Source organism: Cryptomeria japonica, chromosome 5, assembly GCF_030272615.1.
Source record: "Cryptomeria japonica chromosome 5, Sugi_1.0, whole genome shotgun sequence".
In the NCBI taxonomy this organism is placed as follows: domain Eukaryota; kingdom Viridiplantae; phylum Streptophyta; class Pinopsida; order Cupressales; family Cupressaceae; genus Cryptomeria; species Cryptomeria japonica.
This window is the reverse complement of record NC_081409.1, coordinates 151,444,997-151,469,693: the sequence shown is the minus strand read 5'-3', so window position 1 is coordinate 151,469,693 and position 24,697 is coordinate 151,444,997. Positions and strand designations below refer to the sequence as shown.

At 33.9% G+C, this 24,697-nt stretch overlaps 1 protein-coding gene across 1 annotated transcript in view; it reads left to right on the top strand.

The window, feature by feature from the left end:
* LOC131067627 (amino-acid permease BAT1 homolog) overlaps nucleotides 1–5,557 on the top strand; it is a 64,739-nt gene extending 59,182 nt beyond the window's left edge. Inside the window, exons 2-5 of the mRNA XM_058002711.2 lie at nucleotides 1,730–1,921; nucleotides 4,052–4,357; nucleotides 4,524–4,706; nucleotides 4,992–5,557. Of these exons, the coding sequence (XP_057858694.2) occupies nucleotides 1,730–1,921; nucleotides 4,052–4,357; nucleotides 4,524–4,706; nucleotides 4,992–5,468 (1,158 nt within the window). The 3' untranslated portion in view covers nucleotides 5,469–5,557. The remainder of the gene's footprint in view (nucleotides 1–1,729; nucleotides 1,922–4,051; nucleotides 4,358–4,523; nucleotides 4,707–4,991) is intronic.
* The last annotated feature ends 19,140 nt before the right edge of the window (nucleotides 5,558–24,697 follow it).

Genomic DNA, 24,697 nt, shown 5'->3' with positions numbered 1-24,697 from the left:
ATCCCGGAGGAGTTGACGAAAGTCTTTGTGCTTTCAAGAAACTTCATTTCCTCTCTCGGTTTTGCTTTAAAAGTAGTTGTTATTATTTCTTTACAACTGTCATTACTTTTCTGTGAAGAGAAAAGAATATAGTCTTTCTTGAAAGAAGAGGAAAGATTGCTGTCCTACCCATATTAGATTAAATTAGTTAAGTAGATAGGGGGAGCCTTCCCTAAATAAGGAGAGTATTATACTCACACACTGTTGCTGAAACCACAATTTTGCACATCCCCAAGTGTACAAAATTTTCAACTGACAGTTTGGAACTTTTGATGCCATGAATTTCATATTCCATGAGTTTTGTATACATTCAACACTTTATATATCTGACATGTTATTTTCTTCAGCTAAAATTTGCATGTATACTTATATGATCGATGTATACTTGTGTATGTGATCAAAGTAGCTTCTATTTGATGAGATGATTGTGTCTTTAAGGTTTATTTATTAAAGGATGCATGAAACAAGTTTTAAATCTCTAAAAATCTCTAAATTTCTTGGGTTTTTCAATTTGTCGAGTCTACGTTGAGTTTGGGCGTTGAATCCAAGATTGAGTAAAAAGTCAGCTTGCCAAGTCTAGGCTAAGTCCGAGTCTTGTAACATTGATTCATACATTAATTTATTTTAAGTGTAAGGTACTTCGAGATAAAATTCTGAAGCGAAAAGTTCATCTTATTCAATTGGATTTGATATATGAGCTATCAAAACTAGTTGGAGAGTAACCTTTATTTGGGTATTTGAGATGTCTGTTTAGCATTATTATTTTGAAAATTCCATTTACAAGGAAATATAAAAGGTGTTATGAAATATTTTCTGAATCCCTCTTTTGTGTCGTGCCATCAAGGTAGATTCCTCTATTCAGGAATATTGGAATAAATATGAAATGTAACACCTTTCCCACTTTGAACACGTTTACCCCTCATAACATGGGAAAAGGGATGGTAAGCAAATTGTGAAGATTAGCCAAGGCTATGGAGTATTGTTGTAAACTCTTTTACCATTCTTCACTTTGTTTTAAGAGATCATAGATCTCTTCCTCTTAAAATCCTCTTTTAGTGCTTTTGGGCTTCTATCTATCTTCTTTGTTGGCTCCCTCCTCTTGTAATGAAGGTTGCTATATATTATTGTGGTTGCAATTTCTTTGACCAACTTCTGTTAAACAATTACCGTACTTGCCAACTTTTTCATGAACATTTGCATAGTTTTGCTTACTTTTTAAAGCAATTTGTGTTATAACTTTTTATTGCATGGTTTTACTTATGCTTCAATATTTTAGTAGATCTTGGATTCATTTGTTTGTCTAGACCAGATCTCCTGTGAAGTGTCTTAGATAAGAATCACTATTTTAAGGGCTTTACCGTTACAGATTTATCATAGGATTGAAATTACGTAGGCTATAGTATCCTAGCCATTATGATATCAGCTTAAGCTATTTGTCCTGCCTTCATGAGATTTTTCCAATTAATTTCAGAAAAATGATATATTGAAAGTCGAATGAGTTTTCTGTGAGGAAGGTATAAATAAACCTAGAATACTAGTTGTTGAGTGTAGATATAAAGTCCATTGATGTATATTATGGGGTAATGAATTTCTATAAATTGGAACTAAAGAACTTGAATATAATGTGGTTGAATTGGTTCACTTGTTTTACAGGGTTATGCAATCGAATTGATAGTTATTTATCTTACAGGCTTATGGTGGATCAAAAGTTCTACAAAGTATTATCTTACTGAGCACTGGAACAAATAAAGGTGGAGGTTATTTGGCTCCATGTGGAGTATTTCTTTCTATGTACGTGGGTTTCACTATTATATGGGCCATTTTAAATACATTTGCTTTGGATGTGATTGCTTGCATCGATACCGTCTCAATTTGGTGGCAGGTATACATTACACTCATCTATATCCTATTAGTCTAGATAAACCACACCACAACAATGAAGGCCTTCTACTATGTTTATTTTAATGCTAATGCTGATGCAGAGGATATTGGTCCTGATCAACTCTAGAGGGATAACATCAACCTCTTTCCCAAACTAGGTTCACTATCTACTCATGTTGTTTGATACTCAACCTTCACTAGGTTTCATTAAATGCACTCAACTATGGATTCCAACTCCAAAGGCTTATCCAACACATCCAAGGGTCTCAACACACTCACATTAACTTGACAAAAGGTTCTGCACTCTTCAAACTCGGGGTTCTAACTTCATTACACCCGGACTGCTCTATAAGGCTTATTCCTACTAGCCCTATTAAATGGGTATCTGCAACTTAACTCCAAATTCTTCCAAAACACTTGCCAAAAAAATTACATATTCAGACACCCATTTGGAATTTCTACAACATATCCAAAAATCAGGTATAGGTACTTTGGACTAACTGTACCAACCAGCACCCTGCTACGCATGAAACTAGGCTAATTAGCCCACTTTTACAAAGCAATTACCTCAAAAACTCATCACCAAACCTCAAAACCCAAAAAATGTCTTACTAAAGGATGCAAATCAACATATTTTCAAGGTTTTAGACGGTGCCATGAACATTTACACTCCCAAACACAAAACCCTCCTTTTTATGACTACAAACAAGGGCTTTCTCAATCTCACCTCTCAAATCACTTCAAGACTCCAACAATGGACCAAAAACATTCCATATGACCTGCTTAAACTCCAGCAACCATAAAAACACCCACTCATTCAATGGTTTCACTCAACTCCACACATGGCACCAAAAATTCACATACTCAACACACAATTCCTCACCACTCTTCACCCTAGGGCTTCACCATCACGTCTCCATGACCATACCTGCACTCCAATTGTTAGAATAGGCTATAATACAACTTTCCAAATCCATTCCACAAGAAACAGTAGATACATAAAGTGGAATGGGTCAATTCTTCATTGTGACCCTCAAGCCCCTACAAAACTTGTCAAAAGTGACTGTTTTTAGGACAGTCAATATAAAATGCACAAAACGAATTAAAGAAACCTCAAAACAGTGCCAAATGAAAGTTAAAACATTGCCCTATCACTTCCAAAAAGAATCAGATCAAAAGATGCTATGAATGGAAAGCTACAGCAGTTGGAAGTTCAGGTTTTAGACCAAAATTGCAGGGAAAATTGTGTATTTCATTGCCAAACTCCAAATATTTACAATGCCAATCAAGTCCGACCATCAAAAACCATTACCAGGCGTGTAAATGAGTATTTAAACTTGTCTAATGCCCATCCAACCGACATCAACCTCCTAGCCAACTTTCAAAACTAATTATGACTGTTGGAATTCAAATTTGACAACTTTAACAAGTTGTTTGATGACAACCTTACATTGCTTGATCTTTTACATCATTTGATTAATCAACACACCTAATTAGACTCAAAAGAACCTAAAACCTGATCTTCACACCAATAAGGAGCATTTTTACATTTATTTTCTCATACGGCAACATGTGACACAATTTGACAACTTTTTGAACACAACTAGACAACATGACATATTGACCCAAACCATTACATCATGGACCATAAATGATCTTATTACATCACATATTGATAAAAAATGACCTTATTACACCTCATCTAGACTCAACTTGACACATTTACTCGTGATCTCAGAGGACCCTTAGGTGCTCCTGCACCAAGTTATGTTTGTTCAAATGTTTATATCAACAAGGCTAACAATGATTTTCAAAACATTAAAAGCTAAGAAGGCCAATCATGCCATGCAGAAGCACATTCCATATACGTCAGACAATCTTAATGAGCCAAGAGAAGACTAAGCTTTCACACTCCAAAGTTGTCTTAAGACAAAAAAGGACTTCTGGATAAATTGCTTAAACGAAAGTTTGTGTAACAGCTGCCAATTGTTTAAGTTTCTTCATGTTGAGTTGATTGATTGTATGCTTTTCCTTATGGATTGAAGATTTTTTTCATGAAGTACTATTGTTGTGAACACAAAATTTCTTAAAATCTTTCTGTATATTTTTTATGGTTCTGATTCTGGTGCAGATCATAGGAGGAGCGGTTATTGTTGTGATGCTTCCACTAGTTGCACCAACTACTCAATCTGCGTCATATGTATTTTTGCACTTGGAGACTTCTCCTGATTTAACAGGGATACGGAACAAGGCATATGCTATAGTTCTTTCGTTCCTTGTTAGTCAGTATTCACTCTATGGCTATGATGCTGCAGCACATTTAACTGAAGAAACAAAAGGTGCAGACATCAATGGTCCAATTGCAATCCTCTCAAGTTTAGGAATTGTATCAGTTTTTGGATGGGCTTTTATCTTAGCTCTTACTTTTAGCATTCAGGTAAATACATTGGTAGTATATTAGAATATCATGCATTTGATTTATTATTGAATTGCAAATTTTTAATCCAAGTACATTGTGTACTATTTTATGATAGTGTAACAGCCTTTGGCTTTGTGGTACGGGTTTGAATCTAAGGTTTTGTTGATTTATATGCTGCGAACAGGACCCTAGGTACTTATACGATGCAAACAATGAAACAGCTGGAAGCTTTGTGCCAGCACAGATTCTATATGATGCATTTCATGGGCGATATCATAATTCCAGTGGTGCAATAGTTATGCTCATTGTTATATGGGGCTCTTTCTTCTTTGGAGGCGTTTCAGTCACAACAAGCGCTGCACGAGTTGTATGTTACTAAACTGTGCTAAACTTGTACTATTTATGTCTCACTTTAAAATACACCTTACTAGCAGAACATAGGTATATGACTAAAAATATGTAAATAAATTACTTTCATTACATACTAATGCTACTCTGGCCATAATTTATTTTTCATAGAATGTTAATTCTGACAAGGACATTTTGAGCATTGTTTTCCAGTGTGCTTCATTATCATAGGAAATTTGAAAATGCTAAACTTGTAAAAGATTGTGTGTACAATGTCTCTAATATATAGTTTTAAGTGTCACAGGTTTATGCTTTATCTCGAGATGGAGGCATTCCATTCTCTAGAATTTGGCATAAGTTGCACCCAACGTACAAGATTCCTGCAAATGCAGTATGGCTATGTGCAGGTTTATGTATACTCTTGGGCCTTCCTATCTTGAAAGTAAATGTGGTATTCACGGCTATCGCATCAATCTGTACCGTAGGATGGGTTGGTGGATACGCTGTTCCCATATTTGCTAGAATGATTATGCCAAGGAAGAACTTTAAACCGGGACCTTTCTTCTTGGGACGTGCTAGCCGGCCCATTTGTATGATAGCATTCTTATGGATATGTTACACTTGTTCAGTATTCCTACTGCCAACAGTTTACCCAATTGAATGGGATACATTCAACTATTCACCCATTGCACTGGGTGTAGTATTGGGACTGATAATGTTTTGGTGGTTGGTGCATGCAAGAAAGTGGTTCAAGGGTCCGGTGAGCAATATTGGAACTTAACATGATAAAGTTTAAGAGTCTATAACATTCGTTATTTAATTCTTTATGTGCTAAATATCTGAAGCAATTGATGGTTTCGTTGCATAGCATTTTAAGAGAACCACCCTATCATGATCCTCTGTTGATCCCTTAAAGCTCTTCATTTTAAGAGAACCACCCTATCATGATCCTCTGTTGATCCCTTAAAGCTCTTCATAGAGCCTTGAATTGCAATTTCATTTAGTCAAAGTTGACCTGAATTTGAGCTGAAGCTTTTTTCTGTGAGAGCATAGTTCAGCCCAAGGTGCTTTTTGAAAGAGTACTGTAGATAGAGGAACAAAATCTTCAGCTACTGGGATATGCTACTTCATTTTGTAAGCTTCCTGTAAATTAGAACGTTATAATTCATCACATGATAACAACTGCTAGATTCAGAAGGATGATTCTAACGCATGGCTGAAACCACTGGCAAAGTTAGTATTGGAGAGGAGGACTCTAACGCATGAACTCAATAACTCTGAAAATTTCCAGGATTATCAGATCATAGAAGTCCATTATTCTTGTTCCCATAAAAATACATAATAACAAAAATTGGTCATTTGGATGACTCGCATTGATTTTATTTATTGCAATAACAATTATGTGAACTAATAGTACACGGTGTTACAACAACAACTAGAATGTCGTCGGCAAGTTCAGTGAATTCTTAAGCAACCAAAAGCTTATGAATCTGATATCTCGAACCAGCATGAATGACGACATAACATCCAAACATTTAGAACCAACGTAATCCAAAGTGTTAAATAATGGCAATAACAATACAAACACATGAAATATGTGTTATTAAAGGTATACAAAGGGTTGAGTTAAATCCCATTTGTTAATAATGCCCACTAGAGTTGCTTCCACTGTCGAGACCTGAGCTAATAGGCACTAGGCATAAATGATTTTCCAACTTGTTGACACAAGAATGTGCTTTGGATAGAAGAAACAAGTGATAGTGATAGTGATCCTTTAACTTCCAAGCATCTAGCAATACGTTGTGTATAAGGCCAATAGAATTTTCAATGTAAGCTCGAAGCATCCTTGACCAATAATAAGAAATTCTTGGTAAGAATCACTTAGTTATTGGCTATCCTACTATGTGACCAAAGAGGCTAACATAACTTTATTGATCATAGATTGTCACCTCTAAGAAATCTTGCAATTTCTTAGTCTAAGTATGCACATTATGGACGCTAAAATGACGGTCTCGACTTTCTTAATAGGCCCATTCATAAGTATAGGTACAAGCACTTGTTAGGGTCTTAAACATATTATTAAAGGAAAATAGAAACGATAAAGAAACTGCAAATTACATAATGTATAAGATAGAATATATTAAACATAAAATTAATCCTAAACATTCATTCTTCGTTACATTCTCATAAATGCATTTTTGTATATATAGATCACATTTTCATAACTGAAATTTACAATCGATCGTAAACAAATAATTAATTGAGTTACTAATGTTCATTATCTTACATTCTCCCCCATAATGAACATTAGTGAAAAAAATGGTCATTATTCTATCCTTTCTCCCCCATAATGAGAATTTTGAAGAAAACCTCCAAAAGATGTGTTGTGGCACTTTTATGACTTAGGGCCTCTCCTTAGCTATCTCCACAAAAAAGGGTGAATCTACATTCTCTAATCGTCGATGGAGTCACGATGCAATCAAAGATGATCAACCTACAATCGACCATTGAGAGTCACTCTGCTAGTGCTCACTCCAATTAGGACCATAAATGGCCATCTCTTCTCTTATCTGCAATTCCCAAAACTCTAGAACCTCCAATCTCAAAATTTGCATTCCACAAATAAATAAACATCCACTTTGCAAATAACAACTACATCAATAGCATCAAAACAAATCATAGCAATCGCTTCCTCGAGCTTCACATTTTGTAGACATTTGACAAGACAATGCTTTCGTTTTCATATAGGAATAGGTATGCTTGGACAATTTTTTGATTACATGTTATCTTTTGCCAACTAACTCCAAAATTCCATCCACAATCCATTTTCATGCATCTCGACACAAATTCGTTCTTCAATTCTTTGTTTCAACATGACTTTTCACAATGTTTTTTCAATCCACATATGGGACAAGGATTTAATCCCAACATTTGTCCTTTATATGCCCTTTCTTATTACAATGAGAGCATTGAATTAATTTAACATCTAGAACATTATTATCTATAACATTATTTCCTTTACCTTTGACATACCTTGAGCCTTCATACTTTGGCCTCATTATTGGCTCAATAGGTTCTCTCATTCTGTAATCATTACTTCCTAATCCCTGAACTTTATAGCCCATTCTTTTCATAATTTTCATACTAACATTATCTTCAAAACAACTAGCTCAGCATTTGCATAATCACATCTTTGAAGATTTGTAGATTCAAACCTATTATCATCTTGTTCACAAACAACTTCAATAAAATCATAATTACCAAACGAAAAACATAAATCTTCAATGCCACATGAAACATCACATTGAACCAATGGTTTTTATAGACACTCATTGGATGTTACTAATTGTTCATTTTCTTCTTTTAGTTATAAGATTTCTCTCATCTATAAACTATTTTATAGATTACATTCTCATAACTGAAATTTACAATCGATCGTAAACAAATAACAAATTGACTTACTAATTTTCATTATCCTACAGTTATTAGGCAATGACACGAGAGGTTTTAAACAAATATTCAAAATAGAAATACAAGAAGCAAAAAGGCAAGATATAAATGAGAAAAGAGAAATGAGAAATAAATGTGTTATGAACATATAATTAGATGTGTATGAATGGATAAGAATCAATGCCAAGGCTGATTAGAGTATATCTCTTTCAAGGCAAAACCATTAACCATCAATGTGTTGTAACCATTCAAAAATTTCATATTGTGTCAAGTTTCAATTTAAAACCTAGTCTTTCCATGCATTCTACCGATCATATTTTAGTGTCTTGTCTAGTTGGTCTATGTTTTTTTTAATATATATTTTTGTCTTAATGTAGGGGAAATTGAAATAATTTTAGACACTTTTAGGAGGGCAAATAATGAAAGATCAATCAATGAAGAGCTAATAGAAAGTCACAGTGGCAAATAACAAAGGTTAAATTAAAGACATTGAATTTCAAGGTTGAAAATTGAAATGCCACCCCAAGGTTGATTGCACACCTAACTAAACAACAACTCTTTATGTAAGGAAACTTGCAGCCAACTTTATAACAATTTTCACGTAACCCAATTGAGATTTCAACAAAATAATCACATAGAATCCGCATGCAAAGAATAGACAACATACCCATTAAAGATGACACAAGATATACCCTAGAAAAACCCTCATGAGGGAAAAACCCAACCTCCAAAAGCATCCATCACCATGTATTATTCAACAATGCAACATTACAATACAATTATGAAAGCTTCTGAAACCTCATCCATCAACAAGCCATTAACAAGCACTCCATGTGATCAAGCATGCAACCACACATCCCATGCCATGCTTCCAACCTCCACAAATGCTAAACCTGGCTAACTGGCTCTAACCCAAACAACTACCTTTGTGGTTGCTTTTATAGACACAAGCTCCCACAAAACCACCAAGTGGTATTACATCAAAACCATGTGCAAATACCATGGATTAACTACCTCATTGACTCCACATCTAATATTGGATACTTTATTAAATTACTTTCCTCAATATTAAATAAATACAATATAATATCTCAATGTTACAATACAATTCATCAAGTGGTCCCAATATTCCCAAGGAAACTCTATATGTTACACGTCCATGTGCAATACCAAATAAATAAATATTACATTACATGTCCATGGGAAACTCACATAATAAATAAATATTACAATTACAAATATTATTATGCAAGGTGTACAACACCTATTTTCCCAACACTTTACAAGACAAAACATAATTTTTCTCAAGAAAAATGGATAAGGCATGAGATCAAGGGTGCACTTGTGTAAAGGAAATCAAATTTCGTCTTTGAAGTATAAAGAATTTTAATGAGAGATTCAATGGCATGGTTAAGAAGTTATAGGAGTGATAAGCTCTAGTGGTATTACTTAATTTCCAAATAATATTGCTACAATTCTCCTAGTTTTAAAATACTTGGTAGGCAAGATGTGCCAAGCAGCTTCAAAAGTTCTTCAAATTTCAATTGTAACTATTTCAATCTACCTTGTAAAGCTCAGGTCACATAACTCCAAAGTGAATGTAAAAGTTCTTGGATTGTGTTCTAAATGATGAGTTGTACACATCAATGGTGGCTTGACCAACTTCACTCCTCGACTTTAGTCTTGATGAGTTCCATGTAGGAATAGAAATTTGTAATTGCCTTAAGTTTTGTTTTCCACATTTTATTCTTATCGAACTCAAATTACTCTCAACAGAATTCTCATTCAATTGCATCATGCATGTATTTTTTATGGCCACCAATAAAGGATATCTCCTATTTAGGTTACCAAATCTTTCTATGAATAAAGAGACTGAGTCTTAAGAATAAAGTAAGAGGGGGGAGATTAGATCAATTGAATCTTCGATTGGTTAAATCCTCTGTTCAACTTATATTTTCTATATTAGAAAATAAGGGTCAAGATATAAAGGAGCCATTAGATTGTTGTAGATTTTGTTCCTACTTTTAGATTTATACACAATTTATCTTTACTATGTAATTTGACTCTCATGTGGTCCCATTAGAGTTCAAATAAGAAATATTTTTTTGTGATTGTGCATTAGATTCAAGAGATCCCTCTAGAAGGAGAATTAGGCCCACCCTACTAGAAGAAGTTGATTCTTTGTTATCTTATCATTCGTTGATTTATTTTAGTAAATGTTGTTGTAACTTGTACTTATATTACTTTTTTACATCATCTTATTTATCAATCTACAAGTTTTCTAAAGATCATGAAAATTTTAAAATCAAAACAAAATGACAATCTTCAAAATTTCTTTTTTATTTATAAATTTCATTCATTTTTATGTTTCAATATTTTCTTAGTATCTTGATTCTATTCTATTTATTTTCAGCATGTGTGTTTAATTTCCATGTTATTCTAATAAATGAGTACTTTTTCTTTCATTGTAATTCAATATTTATTTCTACGTGTGTGAGAAATAGATGATAGAGTACATGTTAGTTACTATTTGGGTTCTCACATTGCAAGAAAGACAATAATATTAGCTTGATTAATTTCCTTAGTCGTTATTAAGGCTTGGAAACTAAAACACCATCTTGAAATCCCTTAAATTGCCTTACCTCAAACATCTCTATACACCACCATAAATTGATTAAATTAATAGGAAATTGATGACTCCAATGAACATTCTTTTTGGTTTCATTGCTAGGGAGAATAACTATTATATCAAGGTGTCGGTAGGGTTTGTGACTAGAGCCTTATAATTTATGATTAAACCTAGAGATTTTCTAGGTTGTTTCATTAAGAAACCCCCAATTGGCATGACAGATGAACTTCATTCAATGTCCATTCTAGGGGAATCTTCATACCTTGAAGTATCAAGTCAAGAATCAAACACATCTCCTAGACCTTATGTCAACATGGCTGAAAATAACAGAGGTAGTGATGGACCAGCCAATAGAACTTTATCATATCCAATTTCCTTGAATTCTTACAAAAATGAGCCTCCTATGGAAAATATGTCTTGTTTAGTGTGATTGATATTTAGAGGAAAGATTTTCTAAGATCCAAATCAAGTTCTATTCAAATTCCAAATCCTATGTCAAACATTGACTATGGTACTTACAACCAAAATTTGAAATTCTTTCCCTCTACCTTGAAAGAATCAAGTCTACAAGTGTTGGTTAATAGGGTTAACTACTAATTCCATACGTATATAGGAGAAAATGGAGATAATTTTCTTGATAATTTTCTTGATAATTATCAAGATTATTACCAAGAATGGGATATAAAGGAACAAATTTTCTAAATGAAGCAATTGGAGGATGAAAACTTGGAAAACTATGTTGATCACTTTATTTTTTCATAGAAGATGTTGAAATAGCTTTGATGAAGAACAAAACTACTTTCTTAGGAGGGATAGATGGATATGCTAGGGAAGCCTTAAACCTTACATAATATGAAGATATAAATAAGATAGATTAGAAGGGGATTATAGAGGTTTGTAAGAAATACTCTTGAATCTAAGATAGCAATAGGATGCCTAAGAAAGAAAAAGAATGATAATAACAATCTCATAAAAGTAATGGAAGAACTAGATAACCTAAAAATTAACATTTGAAAGGAAATACAAGAGCAAGGAAAGAAAAACAAAATCCAAGTAAGTTTATTGAAGAAGTAAATGTTACCAAGAGAAATGCAGAAACCTTGGAGCAATAACCCAAATGTGAAGGAGGCACAAGAACTTTTGAAAGGAGAAAAACAAAGAAAAACCCCTTGTGTTATTATGAATGAGGCAATGCCTAAAATGAGTGAGAGAGAGAGAGAGAGAGAGAGAGAGAGAGAGAGAGAGAGAGAGAGAGAGAGAGAGAGAGAGAGAGAGAGAGAGACTTTACAATATTGTCATTAAGAAGAAATGAGAGAGAAGACATCTCTTAAATAGAGATGAGGAGAGGAGTTACAAAGTAACTCCCAAATCTATGAATGCCACCATTCATAAAATGTGTGTGCTATGTGTCCACATCCTCTTAAGGAGGAAATCTAATATTCCTTAATAAAGGAAAATAAAAGAAATGACTTATCCTCACACATGTACTCTAGGACAAATTACATGTAGGGATTCCAAAGGAATATCCTAAACTAGAAACAAATAAACCTAAGCCAAGTAAAGATTAAATATTCTAACGCCCCCCTTAAGCTTTACTTGGGGAGTTTACATCAAACCCTTCAATGGGTTGCAAACCAAAATTTTTACAATGAAATTGAAACTTCTCTTTACAAAGTGGCTTGGTCAAAATATCTGCAACTTGGTCTTCCCCCTTGCAATAGAGGAGTGAAACTTGCTTGCCTTCAATTTGTTCTCTAATAAAGTGGTGTTGGAGAGAAATGTGTTTTGTCCTTATATGGAAAACTGGATTTTTAGCCAAGGTAATGACACTTTGGTTGTCACCATACAATGGAGTCGGTTCATGTTGAGGTAGACCCAAATTGCCAAGTAGTCTTCTAAGCCACAAGGATTCTTTGGAAGCATTAGTGCATCCTTTGTACTCAGCTTCAGTGGATCCAAGAGAGGTAGATTGTTGCTTTTTACTATTTCAAGAAATTGCTCCTGAACCAAAAAAAAAACAATAACCACAAGTAGATTTCCTAGCATTGGGATCTCCACCTAGATCGGAATTAGTAAAACCTTTTAAAGTAAAATTAGAATTTGCATCATAAAACAAACCTACATTAATAAATATACCTTAAAATTCTTTTAGCAACTTTAAAGTGTGTTTGTTGAGGTCTAGATATGAATCTTGAAACCAAACCAACACTATAAGCAATATATGGCCTAGTAAGAGTTAAATAATTCAAACTTCCAACTAATTGTCTATACAAGGTAGGATCAACAAGTGGAGTTTGCATATCAAGCATTAACTTAGTGCCTAATTCAATAGGAATTGAAACATGGTTAGCATAATTCATTTTAAACTTATCTATGAGATCTTGAGCATATTTACTTTGAGATAAGAAAATTCCTTTAGAGGTTTGCCAAATTTGCATTCCTAAGAAATAATGTAAAATACCTAAATCAGTCATTTGAAATTTTTTATTGAGTTGAAACTTAATTTAAGAAATCAAATTATTGGAGCTTGAAGTTAGAATTAAATCATCTACATATAAAATAATAATCACAATGTCATCTTCACTATGTTTAATATACAAATTTGGATCATTTTTACTTCTAATGAAACCTTGAGAAAGAATGAATGAATTAATCTTAGAATACCATTCCCTAGGAGATTTCTTCAAACCAAAAATTGATTTCTTTAACTTGCAAACTAAATGTTCATTACCTTCCTTAACAAAAACAAGAGGTTGAGACATATAAATTTCCTCATGTAAATCACCATTAAGAAAATCACTTTTAACATCCATTTGGTGAATAGGCCAATTCATTCTAGAAGCTAAAGCAAGCACAAGTTTAATTTTAGGCATTTTAGCAACAAGGAAAAAAGTCTTAGTTTAATCTAAGCCTTCAATTTGAGAAAAACCTCTAGCAACTAATCTAGCTTTAAATTTACTAACTTGATTATTAGCATTCAATTTAGTTTTATAAATCCACTTGCAAGAAACAAGATTTTTACCATGAGGCAAGGGAACTAAATCCCAATTTTGGTTAGAAATTAAAGTATCATATTCTTCGTTCATTGTTTTTTGCCAATGTGGTTGATTTTTAGCTTGATCAAATGTTTTAGGATCATTAGAACTCATAATAGTAGACATTAAAGCATAATTACAATAATTAACTTTTCTAGCTTGAAGTCTATCCATTCTAGCTAAGTATTCATCACTATCTTGAATTAAAGATTTAAACCATTTAGGTCTTCTTTTAGAAGTAATGGATTCATCACTAGAAGAAGAGTCATGAGGAGTAGAGTTATTATTATCATCATCACTATCACTAGAAGGAATAGAAAGAGATGCATTAGGAGTAGGGTTAAGAGAAGGAGGTTGGTCCTCCACAAGCACAACTTTTCTTTGAGCAAGTTCATCATCCTCCACTTTAGAACAATCATGAATGCCTTTTTCTGCAATACAAACATCTCTTGCAACTTTTACCTTGTTAGTAATAGGATTGTAAACTCTATAGCCTTAAGTATTTTCATCATAACCAACAAAAATAAAAAGAGAAGATTTAGCATCTAATTTTTGTCTTTTCTCCTTAGGTTTGTGAACATAAGCCGTGGAACCAAAAATTCTTAAATTCTGCAAATTGGGCTTTCTACCAAACCAAGCTTCTTCAGGAGTTTTATCCTTGAAGGCTTTGGTAGGTGTTCTATTAATTAAATAAGTTGCACAAGCCATAGCTTCAGCCCAAAACTTGTAATCCATATTTTTTGCATGCAATAAACATCTTGCCATTTCCATAATGGTCCATGCTTCTGTTTTGCCACACCATTTTGTTGTGGTGTATAAGGAATGGTAAGCTCGTGTTTAATTCCAAAAGATTTCAAATAAGTATTAAATGCATTATAGACATATTCTCTTCCATTATCAGTACGAAGAATCTAAATTTTAGATCTAGATTGCCTTTCTACAAACATATGAAATTTAATAAACACATCAAGCACTTGATCCTTACTATGAAGGAAATATATCCATGTTCTCCTTGAAAAATCATCAACAAAGGGAAGAGCATACCTTGAACCTTGGATGGAGGGATTCTCCATGGGACCCAAGAGATCACTATGAAGTAGATGCAATTTAGTATATGCCCTCCAAGATTGACCATGAGGAAAGGGTTCCCTATGCATCTTGTCACTCATGCAACCATTGCAAACAATTTGAGAAGGAACAATAGTAGGCAATCCATCAACCATATTTTCTTTTTCCATCAATGAAATATAATCAGAATTGGAATGGCCAAGTCTTTCATGCCATATAGTAAAATCAACAGTAGTAAGCAAGGGATATTTTGTAGGAGCAAATTCATAGAACTTGAATAAATTATCAGTATCCATTTTAGCAGTAGCAATAACATGATTAGTTTTTGGATCAATGATATAAAACATGCCCCTATAAAAGTTAATCTTATAATCTTGACAAAGTTTAGGAACTAAAAGCAAATTTTATTTTAATTTACGAACATAAAGAACATCATGTAATTTCCCATTAGGGACATTCACATCACCAATAGCTTCAACTTTGCAACTATGATTATTAGCTAATTGAACAGGAATATTGGAAGTATCAGGATGCAAGGATTCAAAACATTCTTTATGAGAAGTAACATGCCGAGATGCGCCAAAATCAATAATCCACTCAAGTGGTTGAGAAACATTATAAGTACATGTAAATGCATGGCGAGATGAATTACTATTATTATTACCTTTCTTATAATGAGGTTTATGTTGTCGATTATTCTGATTATTTTGGTTCATGGGCTTTTTATCATTTTGCTTCGTAAAACAATTATTAGTCACATGACCATCCTTACCACAATATGTGCAATGGGGTCTTGTGTGAGAATTATTCCTTTGATTATTGTACATATTATTATGATTATTATTATGAGAATTATTATGATAGGATTTAGAATGAGATTGATAATTAGAAGATTTGTGAGTATTATTATGATCATGATTATTATTATTGGATCTAAAATTATTATTATGATTTTGATTTTTAGACATAAAAGCATGTTCACTACTTTTAAGGGTACCAAATTGAATTAATTTATCTTCCTCTTGACGTAATAAATTGCAAAGAATATCATAATTTAATTGAGTAGCTAAACTAGGAATAGCAAGTTGAGCATGAATATTCCTAATAAATTGTTGAAATTGACGAGGAAGACATTTTTTAAGAATAAGATGAATTAAACGTAAATCAGCTAGTGTAACTCCTAAACCAGTTAATTGACCATTAATTGAATCAAACTTTAATAAGAACTCATCCATGGTTTTAAAATCCGTATACTTGAGATCTTCGAGTTGATCTTGAAGCTGAATTTTTCGAGATTCATTTGAACTATCATAAGTTGTTTTTAAAATTTTCCAAGCTTCATACACTTTTGTAAAATTTCCAATTAGAACATACAAATCATGAACCATTGAAATTCCAATCAAACCAAGTGCTTCCTCATTTTAAGCCTTTCCTCTGTCTTGGTCAGCTTGAGCAGTTGAAGCGGGCTCTGAGGTTTTATCAGTAGCTACATCGAAAACGTGCTTGAAATGAAAAATGAAGGAAATATGTGCTTTCCATGAATAATAATTACTACTATTTAACTTAATTTCAGGAATTAAAGTAGACATGATAGTAAAATAATGATTAAAAATAAAAATTACCCCCTCTTATTAAAAAAATAACCACTTGATTAAAAAACAAAAATTAACCTCCTTGATTAAACTAACCAAATTTCAATAATAACAACAACAAAAATAACAAATTTTTAAAAAAATATTTATCAAAAAATGTTATATTCAAACTTTAATAACAAATTTAAATTTAACTTTAATTTTAATTAAACAAACTTTACATCTTAATAATAAAATAACTATTTTATATTAAAAACTTTATAAATTAAAAAACTTAAAATTAAATTTTATATATAGAAAACCTTTTTATAAAGAAAGATTTACTAACTTTATAAGCTTTTTCAAATACGTATGAATAAGAAATTTAAGTTTTTTTATAAAGTTTACTTTTAAACTTGTCTGAAAAATTAAGTTTTTAATATACCATGAAAGATTTAAAGTTCTGAAATTTGAAAAAACAAGAATAAATGTGAAAGAGTGAAACGGAGAAGAGAATATATGTGAAAGTTAACAAAGAATATTGAACTATATGAAATGTTAAAGAAGGATTTGAAATAAACAAAATTTTGTAATATGGAAAAGTGAATACTTTACAAGCTGACAAGTATACAGAGAGGGCATAGGAGTTGCGTAGACTGAATGAGCTGAGAGAGATGTGAAAATGATTCTTGCAGAGGTCAAGAACAAGGAGGGGCAAGTGTAGAGGTCAAGAACAGGGAGGGGCAAGTGCACATAAATGGCAGCAAGGAGAGACGTTAAACTCGGAATGATTTAGACAGAGCAAGCAGAAACGACAGAGACGTTAAGTTTGATAGCACACAATGAATTGGAAATGATGGACGTTAAACTCAGAATGATTTAACAAGATCAAATAGAATACAATAGAATATTAAACTTCTAGAATAAAAAACCTACCATACACAAAACTGGAGAAAATAATATGAAAATAGAGATTGTTATTATACAGAGATCTTTTTTTAACAAAATCCTGCAGACATGGTAAATGTTAGAACCTGCAAACAAATTAGAGATGCAACTCAATAATAAAACCGTTTTGGCAGCAAGCCTTCCAAAACCAAAACTTAAACCAAAAAGAAAAAACTTTGCCGGCAAGCCTTCCAAAGTGAGTTAAAGAGGTTAGAAATGGAGTTTTGGCGGCAAGTCTTCCAAAACTAAAACTCAAAATTGAAAACTAGAATCAAAAGAGAATTAAATCTGCATGCAAACTTGTTAGCAAGTTTGCAAAAAAAATAAAAAAATAACTGAAATCAAAACCTGCACAATAAAAAATATTACAGAAAGAACTTTTTATCCTCTCAAGAATGTCTCCAAGAAGGTGAACTCCATAGAATGGTGACCTTCATCAATCTCAACTTGAAACAAGGATTAGAACCTGCTCTGATACCATGAAAGGAAATACAAGAGCAAGGAAAAAAAATAAAATCCAAGTAAGTTTATTGAAGAAGTAAATATAACTACCAAGAGAAATACAGAAACCTTGGAGCAATCACCCAAATGTTAAGGAGGCACAAGAACTTTTGAAAGGGGAAAAACAAAGAAAAACCCCTTGTGTTATTATGAATGAGGCAATGCCTAAAATGAGAGAGAGAGAGCGAGAGAGAAAGAAGCTATTTACAATATTGTCATTAAGAAGAAATGAGAGAGAAGACATCTCTTAAGTAGAGATGAGGAGAGGAGTTACAAAGTAACTCCTAAATCTATGAATGCCACCATTCATAAAATGTGTGTGACATGTGTCCACGTCCTCTTCAGGAGGAAATCTAACATTCCTTAATAAAGGCAAAAAAAAAAAATGACCTGTCCTCACACATGTACTAGAGGACAAATTACATGTAGGGATTCCAAAGGAATACCCTAAACTAGAAACAAATAAACCTAAGCCAAGTAAAGATTAAATATTCTAACAACATCCTACTTCACATGAATTAATCTGGATAAGGTACGTGCAAACAAGAAAACCATTGAACCATTGGCTATTTATTACCTACGATGCAAAGAGAAACACATTCTCAAATAATGCCCCTAAATCATACCAAGCTATGTTGAATTCATGAAAAGAAACATTCCACCAATGAATGTAGTCCATTGCTTGAAATTATTTATTAATCAAAGAAAATACCACAAGCTATTGAAGAGCTTAATTTCATTGGTTAGAGGCAACCTAATTTTTGTTTTAAACTATACCCTGGATATTTTAGGCCAACAACTCCACCAAATTGGAGAGAAAAATAAATGGTTTGGAGCAAGGGGATGCCCCCCTCCTCCAATTGCACCATTACAAATGCAACCACAATGTGGATCAACCTTGTATCCACCTAAATGGATCAACCCATCATTGGCCACCCCTAATTGAACAACTCAATTCAATACCAATAGTGTTAGGCCCCTCAACAAAATCAAGGACTAAGATATTATGGGAATCAACCATAGGCCCTATTTCATAAACCATCTCCAATACCACCCCAATGAACAAGTGAACCGCCCATAACTACCTTCCTAGCCTATTAGAAATCCTAAATAATAGTTGACCATAGTATCCATTTTACAATACAAACTAGAACACTACAACATTGAGAATAATAGTCTAAATCAATGATATACCTTTTCAACTAAACCTTTTCTAGTAAATCCACATGTGGTTATGCTTGTAATAACAAAAAAGAACCATCCTAGCCAGAAAGCTTTGGAGATGCTGCAAAACTGACAGTGATTCATTTTCTTGGGCAATTACAACGAACCATTATTGCTTTTAAATAATCTCAATTGATTAGAGACCTCTAAAATATTAACATTGAAGTTCCCTTGTTAAATGCTATAAAAAAACCCTACAATTAACCAAACAATAAAAACATGTACTTAGATGGTTCCAATGGATACAACCAAAATTTAGATTATTGAACACAAGATGCCACTGAGAGGGGGGTGAATCAGTGGTTTCCAAACTTTAACCTTTTAATTCTAAGTGTGTGTATACCGGTTAGCAAATCTAACACAAAGCAAACATACTAGTGAGATAGGAGGATGACACAAATGCAACCACACACAAAGGGAACATCACATAACACCGAATGTACGAGGAAAACCCAACATGGGAAAAACCTCGGTGAGAAATGTTGTTGGAGTCTACTGTTCCAATCTAGCCTCACAATAAAACACTAGTTACAACATTTAGGGCACCAACCCAAGGAGCACCACCCCTGCTTTATGGCACCAACCCAAGGAGAACCAACCCTTGATTTAGGGCACCAACCCAAGGAGCACTAACCCCTACACCGAGCTCCAACTCAATGATTGCAATAACATATATCAATACAAAGGTAATAACTTGGTTACAAATGAATTTTGTAACCTCTCACAATCAACTTGCGCTATCGGTTCTACTATTCTCAACCAGTCTTCCTCTACTCTATTCTCTGCTAGTTCTCAGCTCACTCAAATCCTCCTTTCCTTCACTCTCTGTTGTAACCTTACTGATTTAGCCCTTCTCAATTTGTTGCTTCTATTCTCTGTCGGTTCTTTGATCACTCTGACTTCTATGGGTTCTCATCTTACCGGTTACTCCACTTGTCAATTTAACCCTACACTATTCTTTGGCTTGCTAAATCTCCTCAACTACTCACACTGAACTTCTTCCCTTCTCTTCCTTTCTGCAGGTTCTAGCACCACCGGTTTACACCACTGCAACTCACTTTGAATTTTACCAGTCACTCTGATCTTACCGGTTAAGCCTCTACTAAGCCCTCTCACCGGTTGCACCTCAAACGCTCAGTCTCTATGATTTTTGATATAGTCTTTCACTGGTTGACTCTTTGTTGCACTTTCACACTTCACTCTTCAACATCCGACACCTTAATCATCTAGCAGCATCAATAGATCTTGATCTTTAGTCGGCATATTTATGTGTGTTTTCCCGCCATGACTGACATTCAAACCTCTGGCGCGCAAGGGTTCCTTCATCAACCACGATGCATATCAAATCCAATCAGATCTCCTTCTAGAGATCGACTACCTGCAATAGAACACTTAACTCCGCCAATCTCGTTGCATCTAGAACATGTTTGCCATATTTAGCAAACACGACATGCACTTGTCAACCACGATGAATGAGTTTGTGGTCCCCCTTCACCAAATCTGATCAGCACCTTCTTAACCTACATCGATTAGTGCACCACTCAGATATTTTCCATTCAGTCTACATCAAGCCACAAACCCCTGCAACACACCTGTGATTTTCGGGGTCAACCATAAATGTGGACTCAGTCGACAACTACCTCACTGACTCACACTTCACCAACCACAACATGCATGGCACCTGTGTCCTACATGTCATCAATGTCGACATCCACCTCTGCTAAGTCATATGTGTCGGTTCAGACAAGATCACTGACCAACCACACAACCAGTGCATACCTATGGGTTCTCTAACCTTGCTGGTTATACCCTAACTGGTCTACCTTCAAGATTGCACATTGTTGTTCTGCCGGTGGAACACTTTTTCCCGGTCACTTCACTTGCCAAAACATAGCAGCACATCTTCATTGGACAAGAGCTCTTCACTTGTCACTTGGTCAGGTTTATCAGTGAACATCTAACTCCATCTGCATTCCAGTAACATCCTTGTTTGCAGCTTCTCAACCTTGCCTACTTCTTCATCAGCTTGGACATCATCTCAAACGGTTTGTCATTTGTCAAAATGACAAACCCATCACTTCTTTAATCTTCCTTCTCTATCCCGGTGGCTCAACTTGCCAACTCTAGCCGATCCGGTGCATATCTCTGATTTCATGCACCTGAGGCATCCTTGTGTTTCACCGGTAGATCCGGTGTGAGATCTCAATCACCTACCTTCAATTTCTTTTGTCTTATCTCAGAGGGTTATGATGCATTCCATGCATATTGGGAAATAAGCTCCACTTACCAGTGGGAGTAGATCCTTTTCATTTCATTTTGCTTCCGACATTGCATGCCTTAGCTGACATTGAGCATATACATCTTCAATTAGGAACATGCGATCCGGTTGGGCACACTCAATGTCAGTCTTCTCTTCATCTGATGGGAGTCCTATTATTTCACATCCAAACATCTAACAGCATATCGGTTGGCACTTCTTCATTGGATCCTCCTTGCTTACTTGTCAGCCACATGCTTACCAGTTGTCATACCATACCGGTCTCCAATACCTATGTCTTCAACACAAGCCAACACTAACTTGTGTACCGGTGACTCTAATGACCACAATGTTGGATGACATTCTCTTCCTTACCAGTGACAAGCTATATCGGTAACCTGCTATACTAGTTGACATCAATGACACCATTTCCGGTTGACATCAATGACAACAATACGCTTCAATCTCCCATACCGGTTGCCATGCTATATTGGTTGACATCAATGACAACACAATTTGCTCTAGAGGATCGAGACTAGACTACTTTCACTTGCCCATGGAGAATGCATGCCTATAGAGTCTTACCATTTGGGTTATACAATTATCCATCCACCTTCTAATGAGTTATCTAAGTAATATTTGTATACCTAACTAATACTTATGTTTTGATATACATGGCCGATTTCATAGTCCATGGTAAAAAAATTGAGGAAGCCTTACAAAGCCTTAATAAAGTCCTAGAAAGATGTAAGTAGCATAAACTATCCTTAGACCATGAGAAAAGGTTCCTTATTATGATCAAAGGAATCGTATTGGGAAACCATGTATCCTAGGAAGGTATCAAAGTAGCACCCAATAAAATTGAGATCATTGTGTAGATTCTTACACTTGAATCTCAAACATAAGTAAGAAGTTTTGTTGAGCATATAGGCTACTATAAATAGTTCATTAAATGTTCTAGTAGGGTAGCAACCCCATTATTTAGCCAGTAAAGAAATATTTTAAATTTACTTGGACTTAATGAGTGTCAATAATTTTTTGAGTCTATCAAGAAGTCATTAATCATAACACCTATTACCAAAGGGCCAAATTGGAGAGAACCCTTCCATGTCCTCGTCGATGTAACAAATCGAGCTATAGGGACCATTTTAGGTCAACCAAGTGAATTTGGAAACACCCATGTTGTTTACAACATATGTAAAAATTTGAATCTAACATAGAAAAACTATACAAACACTAAAAAGAAATTCTTAGTAAGTAGTCTACGTAATTAACAAATTCTACCACTAAATTATAATGAAATGTTGGGAAATGGGATCTTAGGTCAATCAATGCAAACTAATGATCCCAATTTCATTTTATAACACTGAAACACAAATAAGCCTAATTATAGTCATATAAGGAGAGCTAAGCACTTGGATTTTGTTCCTTTGTTGTAAAGGAAATGGGATTGTCAAGTGTGTGTATGCGATTTAGGTTAATGATAGAAAACTAATTTAGTTTAATAATAAATAGAAGATACAAAATGTAAAACTAAAACAATAAGACATATCTAAAATATCGACATAGAGATGAAGCTACATCTAAAATTTAAAGCAGATTGTGTCGAATAGGATTGTTGGGAGCCTATGTTGAAGGTGTTTGAAAGTATGGTAGATGATCTAAAATACAATCAGGATGTTCTATACTGCTATCTCCCAAAAATCCAGCTCAGAATGGAAAGACATGGGAACTAGGTGACCTAACTTTTTGTCCATTCAAAGTTTGTCATAATCTATTGTTATTTGCTCTATGCCTCTATAACTTTTCTATTATCAAATATGCACCCGCACACATAGAAAATGATAAAAAGTGTTGTGTCATTTAGGGGCTTTCATAAGTTAAACTATGTATTAGTGTTTCCACTTTCACAATGACTTATGATGAGATGTGATTTATGTAAGATGGTGTTTACATAGAGATACTTGAAGGTTTTTAGTTTTCAAAGAATTTAGACTTTGTATGCAAATTGAAGAAATCTCTTTATGGACTCAACCAAGACTTAAAGAAAGGTATTTCAAACAATAACCTTTATATCAAAACTAAAGGTGATTGTCATTTAATTGTTATTGTTTATGTTGACATTATTTTTGGAGGTAGTAATGATAAAATGTGCACAAAATTGAGGGATGAAATGCAAAAATAATTCAAGATTTCATTGCTTGGTGAGTTATCATTTTTTATTGGTTTACAAATATCTTAGTAAGATAAAGGCATATTTATATCACAAACCAAATATGCAAAAGAAATGTTGAAACTTAAGATGGAATATTGCAAATCGATAAGCACACATGTGGTTATTGGGTGTAAATTGAGTACATGTGGTGGGTCTTCTACAACAAATTAGACTTTATATAGATCAATGACTAGAAGTTTATTGTATGTGAATGCTTCTAGACTAGATGTAATGGAAGTAGTAGGTATGATGGCAAGATTTCAAGGTGCACCTAAGAAAACTCGTGTAAAGGTAGTAAAAATAGTATTTAGATATCTGAAAGCTACTTTAGATTTTTGTTTGTGGTATTCCAAGAGCAATAATTTTTATTTAATAACATGTAGATGCAGATTAGGCAGGCCAAAAGCATTGATAACTAGAAGAGCACAAGTGATGGAGCATTCTTTCTTGGTGAGAGTCTTGTGTCATAGTTGAGTAAGAAGAAGGATTCAATATCCTTGTCTATAACAAAAGCAAAGTATGGTGCAACAGTCTCTTGTTGCACTTAGGTGCTTTGGATGAAATAGACCCTGAAGGAGATGAAAATTGAGTTTGATAAAAATTGAGTTTGATGAAAATTGATGAGTTCAATGCATTGTTTGTATCAAACTGAGGGAGAGGATATCTCAGAGCAAGGATCTAAGTTACCCTTTTACCATTGATGTCAAAGGGGGAGAAAGAAAGTCCAAAATTCTTTAAAAAGAGTATTGAAGAGAGAGAGAGAGAGAGAGAGAGAGAGAGAGAGCCAAAATGTTTTAGAGAAGAAAACATCCCATAAAGGGCAAGAATTCAACAGTGTTTATTTATCAGAGAATCAAGCATCTGATAGTGTTTGGAGTGTTGTTCTTAGGGGGAGCATTTTGTTGTTTACCATCAATGACAAACATAGAGATTGTTGAATAAAGTGTTGTTGGTATTGTCATTGATGTTAAGGTATCTAAGAGTTTGTTGAAGTTTTAATTACTTCTATCATGTCATCCCAAAGCACACAAAAGATAGAGTCAAGTATTGGTAGATAGTTCACACCTTGTATTGATATTAGTTGTTCCTAATTTTCTAGCATTTATGTTGTT